At 32.5% G+C, this 14,888-nt stretch overlaps 1 protein-coding gene across 1 annotated transcript; it reads left to right on the top strand.

Annotated features, from left to right (window-relative positions):
• The first annotated feature begins 8,339 nt into the window (after positions 1 to 8,339).
• LOC145630488 (putative pectinesterase/pectinesterase inhibitor 58) lies at positions 8,340 to 10,290 on the top strand. Its single transcript, XM_081682750.1, has 2 exons — positions 8,340 to 9,348; positions 9,593 to 10,290. The coding sequence occupies exons 1-2, from the start codon at positions 8,340 to 8,342 to the stop codon at positions 10,288 to 10,290; spliced, it is 1,707 nt and encodes a 568-aa protein (XP_081538876.1).
• Positions 10,291 to 14,888: the final 4,598 nt, after the last annotated feature.

Raw genomic sequence — 14,888 nt, 5'->3', positions numbered from 1 at the left:
ATTGGTCGAATGTAGTAGTGAGGGAGGTTAGTTATGCATTTGTTGGAAATAAATAAAGGAAATTAAAAGGGTCAGATATGAGCGCCCGATCAGGCGCCCGACCGAGCGAGACCCGCCCGATCGGGCGCGAGAAGAGTCGTAAAATTCTGGAGTTCCACCGCCCGATTGGGCGTCCGACCTGTCGCCCGACAGGGCGAGCCCCGCCCGACCGGGCACGAGAAGACATCTTGAAAAAGGGAGTGTCCGCCTGATCGGGCACGTGTTTGTCCGTTGGACTCCAACGGTTCCCTTGGATTCCTCTTCTAGTTTGATTTCTTGTAACCCCCCATTTAAGAGGTTGATTATGGTGTTTTTAATGACCATAATATTTCTGATTTTCTCTTCTTTGTTCATAGAAGATTCCTCCATGATCTTTCATCTTCCTTATTCATCTCTATAAATTGGAGGATGTTTTCTGATTTTTATATACACAAGAAATACATATCAAACACAAGCTTGCTTAAACACATACTCTATATTGGGCATAAGTTACTTGGCTCCAACCTTCCACCCAAAAGTGCCTTTGTGTGGAAGTGGTGTGTTAACCTTAGGGAACGTGCCGACGAATACAATAGTGCACCCCGGTTGCGCCGGAATTTCGTTTTCAAGTCAGTGATTTGCATCACGACACAGTACTCTTTCATTGTCACGAGATCATCTTTTCAATCTTCTTATTTTTGAATATAGCCTTGAAAATACTTCTTATATTATAACAATTTGAAAACGAAATTATATATTTTCATTGGCTATTAATTGGGTATTGGTCGAAAGATTGGATGATGTCAAGGAAAAACAATTTTTTGGGTAAAAAATGTTGTTCACGTTTTTCTGGGAGCAGTCCCGGAAATAGACCCCGATCGAAGGTCAATCGTTGTCGGTTTGGGCTTAAATTTTGGGAGTTTGTTTGGGACATATGAAGCTTCATTTTCAACAGTTGGATTGTTGATATCTGCTCATGTTTGGGAGTTATGGCTTTAATATTAAGCTACATTTTTGGAGAGGAAATTTGGGCGTACTACAGAGAATGCTCATCTTTGACAGTTGAATTAATTCAAGGGAGGTCCTCACTAAACTAATTTTATTTTGATTATGCTTAGCACGTGATTTTAATTCTAATAATCATCTTGGCAAATATATGGGTTGTGATTTTTGGCATTACAATATTAGATGGTTATTTTGTCCATTATGTAGTATTTGTTACATGATTATTAGTTTATAAGCTAAAGTATAATCCATGTTATATATGTGTGATGTTACATGGCATGATTATTTCTATGTCTTTGTTCTATGCTTGTGGTTTGAACTTAGCACTTAGAAATATGTTGGTTGGTTTTATTTACTAATTTGTTGATTTTTGAACATGTGTTGTTTTGTTCATTGAGAAAGTAAATTTTGGGTTATTGCTTCAGATTAATTTCTATTAACAATGTGTTGTTGAGTTCCTAATATCTACATGCCTATGTTGATAGATTATTCATGGTTATTTAAGACTTGTTAAATTGTAGGTTTTATAAGTTCTACCATGATTTTATTTACAATAGTATGATGTGGAGTATGAAGCAATGTCAAAGTTTATTACTTTTGGTACATATGTGTTGATATACATATAGATATTTGTCTTGCTTGTAAAGACTTTGCTCATGCTCATAATAATGCTCTATTTGCATAATTCTTCTCAATAACTTGTGTTGATTCTATCAATCTAACCATGAGAATTTTTTAAATGTGAATTATGTGGTTATCTTGTGATGAGTCATGTGTGTATTTTTCCTCCATGGAGAATATCCTTAGTGGTTGTTTTTCTGACTCTTTAGTTGTGCCATAGTTTTTGTTGGGAATGCATGACTACTTTTATTAATTTTAGTATTCTTGAAATTCTTTTGGTGGCTATTTTTGATATCGTAGTGTGTCAACCTTATGATGAATTTTTGGAAGTATGATAATGTTTGGATTATTATTTAATTCAATAGTTAGGTTATTTTACTTCTTTGTTTATCCACCTTAAGAGAGAGTTTTCAAGAGTTATTAATTCTTATTACGTGTTTTGTTCATATTTGTTCTTAATTGGTTCAATTTGGTTTGGTATTGACATTTCTTTAAAGAATATTTATCGATTTCTTTATGTGCGGGAAGTGATTCTTAAGAATTTTATTTCTTTTGGTGTTATGTCTAGTAAATCTCCACATGATGTCAATATGATTCCAGTAAAGAACATGGATCCAAATATGCCTCAAATAGCTCAAATCACTTAGTGGATGCACAATCATTACAAGTGGTGGTTATTGGGTTGTTCGTCATTGATCGCTAAGGTAAATTATTAGAGGCACTATGGAGGTATGTTCACATATTCCTTTTCTCCATTATCAACTATGTTTTGATTTTAGACTTAACTTTGGCATGTGGGGGTTATGATTCTATGAGTGTAGAATTTTGTAGTAGGAATTTAGTTCTTATATGCCCCATGTGAAAGGAATAGAGTTTACCATGTCTAATTTCAATACTTAAGTTGAAGACTTATATCGTCCAATGTGGGGGAAAAGTATATGAGAATAAATGTTGGACTCAAAGTCTTGGTTTATTTGATATTTTGGATTTGCTTTTTAAGCAATTGATAGTATGCTCCATGACTTTGTTTGTGAATGTTGGATTGTCTCCATATACCACAATGTTGGATTATTGAATTATCTCCTTTACTTTAATAATTTGTTTTTAGCAATTCTATGCATTATGTCATGTTTTAGTGATTGGCTATGCATATGAAATTCTCATGTCTCTTGATTGCTATATTTCCATATATGCATTTATTTTGTTTATGAGTAAACAAGTTGACTATAAGAAGAATAAGAGGCATCATTTTTAGTTTCTCTTCTATTTGATGCAAAGCATGAAAGTGAGTAGTTATGCTAAAGACTATTACGTATTTGTCTTGATTTGGTTTCTCTATGCAATGTGTGAAGAGTGTTTCCTTAAATTAATGAATTGTTGACGTGAGTGATTGGTTATTTTAGAAGAAACTATTGAGGATAAGTTAGATAATTTTAACTTGCCTAGAGTTCTCCTATCTTTTTATGGAGTGTGTTTCCTAATATTTTTTCTAAAGTCTTTTCAACGTCAATTCACTAAGTATTGTTAGGAATGATCAAGGCTAAATTTGTGAGTAAAGGTGACTTTGTCTTTCTTGTCTTAATGGAACGATGTAGGTCTTACTTGGATGACTTAATTATTTTGGATCTTTAATCTTTGATGATAAGTTCCCCTCTAGTAGTTGAATTTTGTTAAGCCTTCTAAGTGATGACTTAAGTGGGTTAGTTAGTGAGTTCTATGTTGAAGATAAGAAATGTGAATTGGAAGTTAAGTGTGAGTTATAAGTTCAAGTATGAGCTGACTTGAAATTATTACCTAGGGAGTGGTACAAGAGTGTGGTTAGTACCTTGTGAGAATCTTATACTTGTGATTAAGTTTGTTTCTCACTACTTGCTTCAAGGTAATATATATTTTTGTGTTAATTCTACAATGTGAGTAATGTGGTGGTGTTGAGAATCACATGTGATTTGTAGTTAACAACTTTCTTGAACTTCTTATCTTTCCAATTTTGTTGAGCAATTTTCACGATTTGGATTATGACAATGTGTTTTATTATTTTCAGAATAATAATAATCATTATGAGTTTTGGTTTTTTCCAAAGTGTCATACATGTTTCGTGATTGGAAAGATTTATACGATGATATGATATTTGTTGTTCATGTTATCATTTGAGTGGAGTATGCTAATACATTTAGCAATGTGATAGTGACATGCATTGCATTTTATTTTAACATAGCATATATTTGTGAAATAGTTGAAGTGCAATATTTTACAAATCTAATAGTGAATGACTAACGTTGTTTAAATTTACTTCATCTTTTACTAAGTATCTTTTTAGGTACGAAGGGTGTGAAATACACTAACTTTTGGGAAAAGTTGTTCAGATTTTTCGGAAGGCAAGTGTTGGTGATTGATGGTTGATGAAGAAAGTTCACTAATGCGGCTATGTTATTTTCAAGGATTGGACTTGATTAAGGTTTTGAAATTTCAAGTCTTGAGTTCGTTGTCTTATTACTTATTCATCTAATGGTGAAAACTAAGTGATATATTTTTCTAACCATCTGTGCAAATTAAGTTGATGTTGAAACATGCTAGTTTTTCTTATTGGAAAAAATATTCTAGCAAAATGATTTTGCACTATGGTAAGGAAATTTGGGACATGTAACACAATCCTTGATAATTTGTGAAAAATATCGAGGGGGATAGGCCTTAAGCTCATGTGGAAAAGCATTACTTTCCTATCCCTATGGAATGTGTTGTAATGCTTGTTTGAGGTTGGACTCTTTTTTAGTTCTTAATGGATCAATAAACCATTTTTGGTTGGTGCTATTTGAGACACACTTGATTGATCCATCGTTGGAGGTTGAGTCCTTTGACTCTTAATGAATCCAATTGTTTGGGCGGACGCACTAAAACTTTGGATCACCGTTGTTTATGATTATTGTGAAGTTGAGCGTTAAGCTCTTAATGAATCCATGGTCATGTGGGGGTAAATGGCTATAATGCAACATTTGTTTAGTTCTTATGAACATGTTTTAACCCCGTTTACTAAGTACTTTCGAGAAGTGCTTGTGATTTACCTGTGTGGTTGTGAAGACTAGTCATCTTCTATGGAAAACTTGGGCGGATTTCCTAGAGCTTCCACTAGACCTAAGGTGAATATGCTTGGCTATAAAAGAGCATATCTCTTCACGGAGTTCAAGTAAATTTTTGGAGAAAGGTATGTGATGTGAGGGTCTTGAATTAAATCTTGGAGTTTCAAGGTTAGTCCACTCCTTGATCAAGAGTCTAAGGGTTTCAAGGTTTGTCCACCCTTATACTTGTAATTGACTGTCTCATTTCACTAAGCACTAGATTTCAAATTACTTATGTAATATCTAAGTGTTATGTATTGATCTCCTCTTATGCCCAATATGTTACTTATCCTCATCTTTTGTTGGCTTTTCTTCCCTTCCTTTAGTGGGGGATTGTTGGAAATAAAGAAAGGAAATTCAAAGGGTCAGATATGAGCGCCCGATCAGGTGCCCGATCCGGGCGCCCGACCGAGCGAGACCCGCCCGATCGGGCACGAGAAGAGTCGTAAAATTCTGGAGATCCACTGCCCGATCTGGCAAGCTCCGCCCGATCGGGCTCCTGACCTGCGATTTGTTCGCGAGAAGACATCTGGAAAAAGGGAGTGTCCGCCCGATCGGGCGCGTGTTTGTCCGTTGGACTCCAACGGTTCCCTTAGATTCCTCTTCTTGTTTGATTTCTTGTAACCCCCCATTTAAGAGGTTGATTATGGTGTTTTTAATGACCATAATATTTCTGATTTTCTCTTCTTTGTTCATAGAAGATTCCTCCATGATCTTTCATCTTCTTTATTCATCTCTATAAATTGGAGGATGTTTTCTGATTTTTATATACACAAGAAATACATATCAAACACAAGCTTGCTTAAACACATAATCTATATTGGGCATAAGTTACTTGGCTCCAACCTTCCACCCAAAAGTGCCTTTGTGTGGAAGTGGTGTGTTAACCTTAGGGAACGTGCCGGCGAATACAATAGTGCACCTCGGTTGCGCCGTAATTTTGTTGATTTGCATCACGACACACCGTACTCTTTCATTGTCTACGAGATCATCTTTTCGATCTTCTTATTTTAGAATATAGCCTTGAAAATACTTCTTATATTACAACATCATTTACATAACAAATACTAAAATATTAAAAAGCACATGGGGGTGAGAGAAAAGAGGAGAGAGATGGGTAAGTGGGACCACTTTTTAAATTTACCGTTGAAATCTTAGATAGTAGCATTGACTATGCAGTGATACTATTTCTACCGTAGTGATACTATTTCTACACGTAGTGAGTACCACTGAACAAATATCTAGTACCACTACATACATAAATAGTACCACTGAAATATTCAATGATACCATTTAATCAACTAGTGATACAATTGATCACCCAGTGGTACTACTCTAAATTCAGAAATGCATTTACGTGAAATGACCCTCATGGCCCTCGTTATAGATTTACTCATACACAACTAACCTCCCTTTGGAAGGCCTCGAATAACTAGTAGTGAAAAGATAAACATGGTAATAATATCATATGTTCTCTCTTGTGGTTTGAAAGAACTACATATGAAAGGGGGGGGGGGGGGAGTTTAGTTAAGTAATTCATGGCTACCAATTCATAGTTTAGTTAAGTAAGAAAATAAGAATTATCTTTGGTTTCAAAAAAAAAAAAAAAAAAAAAAGAATTATCTTTGATTAGTCTTTGCTCAGATTCGGGACGAGGGATTAGCTTCGATACGTCCATAAGTGGTGGATGGAGTGTCGCAAATTCACCAGGTTTGACTACCGGGTTAAAAGTCTCTCCATAATCGAAGCCAACTTGTTGACTTGCACTAAGGGCCTGTTACATTTATTTAATTTCAGTTCAGTTCAGCTCCAATCAGTTTAGTTCATTTCAGTTCAGTTCCAATCAGTTCAGTTCAATTCAGTTCAGCTTCTAATTTCCATCTCTCATAAAATATTCAGTTCAGCTCAGTTAAGTTCAGTTTAGTTCAGCTCCAATCAGTTCAGTTTAGCTCAGTTCAGTAAATGTGAACAGACCCTAAGTCAGACATTATTAACGGCAAAGGACCACAATCATTAAATTATACAAGTTATTTACCATATTTCAGTAACTTTCCCAGTCTCACATGCATATCCTTTGTTTTAATAATGTAAATCAAATCTATTAATTACCTCTATATCACATTTTTATGGTCTCCACCTATTATTTTTCTCAAACTACATGTCTAAGGGAGTGTGTCAATTAAAACAATCAAGAGAGTGTGTCAATAGGGTCAATTATTTTTATTAAGGACCAACTTTAGCAAATAGTGAGTTAAATTTGTTAGGCGGGTTTGGTAAATTAAATTAATTAATAGATCATCGTGTCGTTGTTGCATGTATGTTAACACTATAATTCCTACAATTTATGTATAGGTCGTATTTATATCAAAACGGTCCAACACAGTTAACTTTGACTAGAGGAGTAGAGGCGATTTCAACATGATCCAAATCAATTACTTGATCTAAAATTTGTTACCGGTAGACCAAAAATGACTTTTTTATCTTTTCCATTTTCTCTTAATTCCGACGTGCCCATTTTTTCTCGTTATTTCTTAGTCCAACACTACATTTTTTCAACCTTTCTTATGATCTTATCACTTTCTTGTCTATTATTTTTGTTTATTTTTTTTTAAGTGAACTTGTCCCCCACATCACACCTTTTTTTGGTTTAGCTTAAAACTATCCCAAATTATAGTTATATTATCATAATATTTACTTACGAGGATGCCCCAGTTTTTCATGGTGAATGACATTTTCGTAAATAAACCAACATTTTATTCAACTTTATTCAACTGTGGAGCCCACAATAATAAAAAAGTTGTTGATTTATTTACGAAAATGCCCCTATGAGAAACAAATTTCGTTTCTCATCATGAGAAAAAGGGAATTTTCCTTTACTTTATTTCATCAACTTAATATCATATTTTTTTTAATTGAGTTAAAAATGAAATATTGTACTACATGTATTTGTTAACACTATTTTACTATTACTAACTTTAACATTCGTAAGCATATTATTAATTTACAAATTATAATTTGATAGATCGTTGGTTATTGTTGACTTGTATAACTTACAAACTTCTTTATTCTTTAAATAGTAATAATTTTCTCTTATATTTTTGGCTTCAAGAATATAATAATATGCAAAACATTAGAAAATAAAGATGAAGAAAGAAACATTCAGGGCCAAATATTGGTTTTAATTTAAGTTAATCACCGATGTATTAGCAAAAAGATTTTTTTTTTTTTTTTTTTGAAATAATTAGCAAAAAGATTTCTAGATACACCATATTTAATTTAGCTTAGCTTTAACTAAGGAAAATCAATGAAAAATATAGCTAATATGTAAATTTTCGCCTAAAAAATTTCATATAGAATTTACAGTTCAAAATGATTGTAGCATAGTTGTCTAAACTATTATTAGTTATTTCCTAAACAAGGAATCACTAAAATTAGGAAGCCTAATCTAAAATAAGATAATAATGAAATGTATGATTCTATATTAATCATAAAATAAAATTGTTTTTTTTTTTCTTACCAATTGGCCAGGCATAACTTTATCTAAATATTCAATTGGTATTCTTTACGTAAAAATAATAAAAAATGAAGGGAAAATTGATTGGATTAGGAATATCAATAATCATTATAGTTGGTGTAGCCGTTGGTCTTGTATATTTTGTGCGTCGAACTCATATTGCTAATGAGCATAAACCTGATCCTTTATCTTCAACCTCCAAAGCTGTTCAAGCTATTTGTAGTCCTACTGATTACAAAGAAGCATGTGTCCAAAGCCTCGCCTCGGTTGCGAAAAACCAAAGTGCCTCCCTGCAAGACTACATTCATGTTGCCATCATGGCGACTATGGATGCTGTGAAACAAGGTATTGACAACTCGGAATCTATAGGGAAAGAAGCGAATGATCCTTTGAATAAAATGGCGTTCGAGGATTGTAAGGAACTGTTGCGGCTTGCCACGGATGAGTTACAATCTGTGCTTTCAGATGTAAGTGATGTCAATATGTCTACGATGAAGAATAAGGAAGATGATTTGAAAAATTGGTTGAGTGCTACCGTTGCGTACCAACAATCATGTCTCGATGGTGTGGATAATCCCGATTTGAAGGAAAAAATGACTAAAGGTCTTGATAATGCATCTCAATTAACTAGTAATATGCTTGCTATTGTTTCGGAGATTAGTCCGATTCTTAGCCATTTTGGCATTAATATAAATGTAACGAATTACTCTAGACGACTTCTTAATACGAATGAAAATCTCCCTAAGGTTGATAAAGATGGTTTCCCTACATGGGTTTCAAGTGAAGATAGAAAATTATTAGGGAGGATTAATACTAATAATCCTAAGCCTAACGTAATCGTGGCTCGAGATGGGAGCGGACAATTTAAGACTATTAACGACGCCCTTAAAGCATATCCAAAGAATTTACAAGGGAGATATGTTATCTATGTCAAAGCAGGGATATACGATGAACAAGTACTTATAACAAAAGACCAAATTAACGTATATATGTATGGAGATGGACCTCGTAAGACCATTGTTACTGGAAAAAAAAGTTTTCGCGATGGTGTTAGTACATATAAAACAGCTACCTTTGGTAAGTTATTTTTAATTTCACAACTTTTTTAAAGCTTGTGTAATTCAAATTAATGGTATATACTACCTCCGTTACAGGTTATGTTCAATGATTTGACATAAAGCAGAGAGAAAAAATGTCTAATCATTGCACATAAACTGTAACGGAGGTAGTATATATTATTGTCCATCACTCTGAGAACAAAGACAACGCGTAGCTAGAGCTTTGAAGTAATGTTAATGTAATCTTGGTTGTAATTTTGCAGCTGTAATTGGAAATGGCTTCATTGGGAAGTCGATGGGTTTTCAAAACACAGCAGGTGCAGAAGGACACCAAGCAGTGGCACTTCGCGTACAATCCGATATGTCAGCATTTTATAATTGTAGGATGGATGGATATCAAGACACATTATACCCACAAGCACATCGACAGTTCTACCGTAATTGTGTGATTTCAGGCACAGTGGACTTCATATTCGGAGATGGTAGCGCAATCATCCAAAACTCGCTTATTGTTGTCAGAAAGCCTATGGATAATCAACAAAACACAGTCACTGCACAAGGCAAAAAGGATCGTCGAGAAATCACAGGAATTGTTATTCACAACTGTAGAATTGTTCCGGAGCAAAAGCTGTTTGCTGATAGATTCAAAATCCCGACATTTTTGGGAAGACCATGGAAGGAATACTCTACAACAATAATCATGCAATCGATGCTAGCAGACTTTATCCAACCAGCAGGGTGGATGCCATGGGCGGGTAACTTTGCCTTGGATACGTTGTACTATGGTGAGTATGCTAATCGAGGTCCTGGTGCTAATACGAGTAGGAGGGTAAGATGGAAGGGGTACCGCGTAATTACAAATAGAGATGAGGCTATGAGATTCACTATCGGTCCTTTTATTCAAGGGCAACAATGGCTTCCATCATCAACCATGCCGTTTCTTCTAGGCTTAAAAAATTAGGAAACGTGGATGCAAATTGTTGTTTTTGTAAGGCTAGGCTTAATTGAAAATTTCTCAAATCTTGTTGGCCTTTTTCTGCAATCCATGCTTCCAGTTGAATAGATTGTAATCCATGATTAGACTTTTGTACCTTAAATTTAGTAAATTATAGCTATAGTGAATCCTTATTTATTATTGCAAGAAAATTATCTAGGTACAAAAGTCTCATAATCCATACAAAGCAAATGTTTAAGACAATGTGAAACCTATTAGGGGGCGTTTGGTTCACATAATTAATTAAGGTATAAGGTATGGTTTTAGAATGGTTTAAACCCATACCTTATGTTTGTTTTATGATTTTAAGAGTTTCAAACCCATACCTCAAACCCCCCAAGGTATGGGGTTTAAAAACCTAGCAGGAGGGGGGGGGGGGGAGGTAGGTTTGGCTCATTCCCATACTTTTAGGTATCAAATAAAAGAAAAAAATTGCATTCTATAAGCATACCAAACCGATGGTATTAAGAATCAAGTTCCAAACTCATACCACTATGGTTTCATTCTTGATTCCAACCCCATACCAATTTGCAAACCAAACGCCCCCTTAATCAGTTAACATCTATTAACTATTACTAAAACAAAACATTGATGATGTCATCAATTTCTTAAAGTGCTTACATGTCAAACTCTCATTAAAAATTTTCCCTCCAAATTTTACCTATGATGTCATAATTTTTTTTTTGTGCCTTTTCTAGCTAGAAACTAGGACCAAGTAGGTGTGAAATTTGAATTTGACATCAATATTGTTGTATATACTCCACACTTCTTTTGGATATTCATAATACAACAATATTAAATAGACATAGATATTGTTAGCTAATTATACACATTTTTTTTGAACAAATTAATACACATTTTCTTTTAATTTATTTTAATAGTAAATTACACATTTATTTAGCTTCCACTCTAAACGTATAATCTTAATGAATAATACATTTATACAACATTAATATATTTAATCTAACCATCATTTTAGTATATTTTTAATAACATAGTAAATATTACATTATGATGCATCATTTTATAACTATTTTTTATAAGTACATGTTTTTTTTTTTTTATATATTTATATAACAAATTTAAAAAAAAAAAAATAACGAGCCAAATCATATTAGAAAGTTATCAACAACAAAAGATAAATAATTATAGAAAAAATTACTAATCAACCAGCGTGCAACGCACGGGTACTAATCTAATAACAAATATATCTCATCACATACAAAAAATTTGGTTGACCAATTTCATAATGTAAACATTAAACTTATGTTTATTGCAACTCATGATACAATCCACTCTCCAAGCTAAGCATAAGACCCTTGATGATCGAGGAGTCACATTCCATTGTTAATTTTTTTTTGGCCAATTTCAATTAAAGTGGAAAATTTCATTTTTGTCCAACAAAAGTTATCAACAGTAAAGTCCTCTGTACAAGACTGGTTAAAAAAATATATGGGAATAACAACAAGAAATTTAATGACTAATGAAGAAAGAATCAAACAACTTAAAATTGTGCATTTGCGCTACATGTCCAAACTTTCAATCTGATCTTTATGAGCCATATAATATAACTAACTTAGGCTCCGTGCATACACTTCTTTTTTGTTTATTAGAAATTTACTTATTTTAATCTAATATATCATATAACTAATATATAAAGCTAAACTTTTAGCCAGGTCACGAGGCAGCGACACTTGGCATTCTAACTTTCGCCAAGTGTCGCACCACGTTGAATAGATTAAATACACTTCATAAGATAAAAAAGTTAGTTTAGAATTTTATTATGAATTAAATTTGGATAGAATTTTAGGATAAAATTGTTAATTTAGAATTTTATTTTCAATAAAATAAAATTTGAGTGTCGCGCCACGTTGTATAGTTTTAAATTAACTTCATAAACAACCCGGGCATCGCACGGGGCACAAAAATAGTATATAAATAAATTTAACATTTTTCGGGAGCATTTGGTGTGCTACATAAGCAAAGATATGATTTCAACCAATTAAATACTAGATTTGTATTTTATTTTAGAATTAAAAAATTCACTCGTTACCCGAGAAAAAGTGACAAATGAGATTTAAGAACTTTGCCACTTAGGTAAAAACAACAAATAGTGATTTATTTTTAATATTTTAAGTAAAACAAAATTAATGAATGAGATTTGAGACTTATTTAACAATAATAGTGATTCAGGATTTAAATAATTTTAATTTCAAAAATAATATCTTTTCATATTAAAGATTTTATCCTAATATCTGACGAATGGGATAACATATTATTTATATTTATTTTTTTAATACACAAAAGTTTAAAAAAAACGGGTTTACAATAAGTTATTGAATGGCGGTGGTTATGGCCCAATCTACACGTGTGAAATTTAAAATTTGATACCACTCTCATATTTTCTCTCTCCTGCTTTATTTTCTTTTATTTCTATTTCTTCTCTTTCCTCTGCTCTTCTTTTTCTCTCTCATCTTCTTTACCCCTCTTTCTAGTTTCTATCTCCTTTATTCTTCAATTTCACTCTCGTTTTTCAATCTAATCTTGGTTTTCAACTTAATTTTGTAGTTTCTTATGTTAATTCTTCTTTTACATCCAATTTTGAGGTATGTGTGTTCATTCTTTTTTTTTTTTTTTGTATTTTTGGTTATTTTAAGGTATGTTCATGTTAATTCTATTTTGATTTTAGTTTTCGAATATAATGTCGAATGTTAAGTTTCAAAGAAGGAGACAATTGCTCCTCCTACTACTAGTTCAAACGAAAAAAATTGAAGGTATATTTTCTGAATGTTGTGACCTAATTTTTTTTTAAGGTCGGTGAACAGTAGTGCGTTTTTGTAAAATATGGGTCACTTTTGTGAAAAAAAGGGTCACTTTTGTGATAAAACAGGGTCACTTTTGTGAATAAAAATGATCACTCTTGCAAAAAAGGGTCACTTTTGTGAAAAAAATCACTTTTGTGAAAAAAGGGGTCACTTTTGTGAAAAAAAAGGGTCACTTTCTGCAAATGGTTCGATGTACAATAAAATTATTGTAAACCGGGGACATGCAAAAGTTTTTGTTTTTAATAAATTCAATTGTCACATAACTATTGATAGTAAAATATCCAACTTATAATAATAATAATAATAAAAAAACTTAGTGTATAAATTAGAATCGATGTTCTTGAGATTTATATATTAAAAAATCGTGTATTACTGCATGGGCTTTCATAACGTAGGTTAAAAAAAACTAAGATTGGTGATTTAGGATTAAAATTATTTTTAAAAACCAAAAAAAAAAAAAAAAAAAAAAAAAACCAAAATCCTTTCACATTTAAAATTTTATCCTAATATCCGTTGAATGAGATAACATATACTGTCATATACAAAGACATTATTTGACAAATACTGAAAAAAAAATTACATTTTATTTTAGAATTAAAAAAACAATTGCCACATAAGCAAAATTAATGAATGAAACTTGAGAGTATAATTTAAAGTCACTTAAAAAACTATGAATAGCGATTTAGGGCCTGTTCACATTTACTGAATTGAGTTGAACTGAACTAAACTGAGCTGAACTAAACTTGTTGGAGTTGAACTGAACTTAAGTGAACTGATTGGAGCTGAACTAAACTGAAATGAATATTTTATGAGAGAAGGAAATTAGGAGCTGAACTAAGCTGAACTGATTGGAGCTGAATTGCATTGAACTGAACTGATTGGAGCAGAACTGACTGAACTGAAATTAAGCTGAAGTGAACATGCCCTTAGAATTTAGATTATTAAAAAAATTATCTTATAACATTATATAGTATTAAATATTTTATTCTAAAATTCGACGAATGAGATATCAAATTTATAATTTATTTATTAATTATATATTCAATTTCATACAACTAAAAATAAGTCAATAAGGTCGCATTTTATGTTGCATATAAAAATAATAAAATTATCAAAACCATGCATGGCACGTATATAAGTAAAAAAAATCGTAGGCAATTTTCGGGAGCATTTGGCACACCACATATCAAAAGGTATTATTTCGACCAACAAAAAAGTGGTTTTATTTTTTATTTTTTAAATTTTAAAAAATTAACTAAGGACGCACCAGAAGATGACACGTGTCATTGTTGGTGTGTCTTTTAGTATATTGTTATTATTGATTATAGGGTCTAATTAAAAAATATCTTTTCGTGAGATTTATTTTAAGAAATGATGTATCACACAGACTTCCATCTAGTAAATAAATAAACCAATAAAAAATAGCATCACTATAACTAGACATGTTGATAAAGCCATAAGCAACACATTTCCATGATCAATAAACTTACTGGAAAGATATATATATATTTCATGACCCAACTTAGGGTTTTCAACACCCATGAAGTCCGATTGATTAGGCGGTGATGGTAATAAGGAATTCACAGGATTAAAATTAAAATTAGGGTTAAGGTTTTTGACGACAGAAGAAGATGATGAATGGAGGAGAGAGATAGCCTTAGAATGGCGCAAAGAAGAGATTGGAAAAGAGTCACCATTAATCACCATCTTAGTATGTCGGAAAGTAATCTATGGAGGCTA

This window comes from Chenopodium album, chromosome 5 (genome assembly GCF_948465745.1).
Source record: "Chenopodium album chromosome 5, dcCheAlbu1.1, whole genome shotgun sequence".
Classification (NCBI taxonomy): domain Eukaryota; kingdom Viridiplantae; phylum Streptophyta; class Magnoliopsida; order Caryophyllales; family Amaranthaceae; genus Chenopodium; species Chenopodium album.
This window is presented reverse-complemented; position numbering and strand designations above follow the sequence as displayed.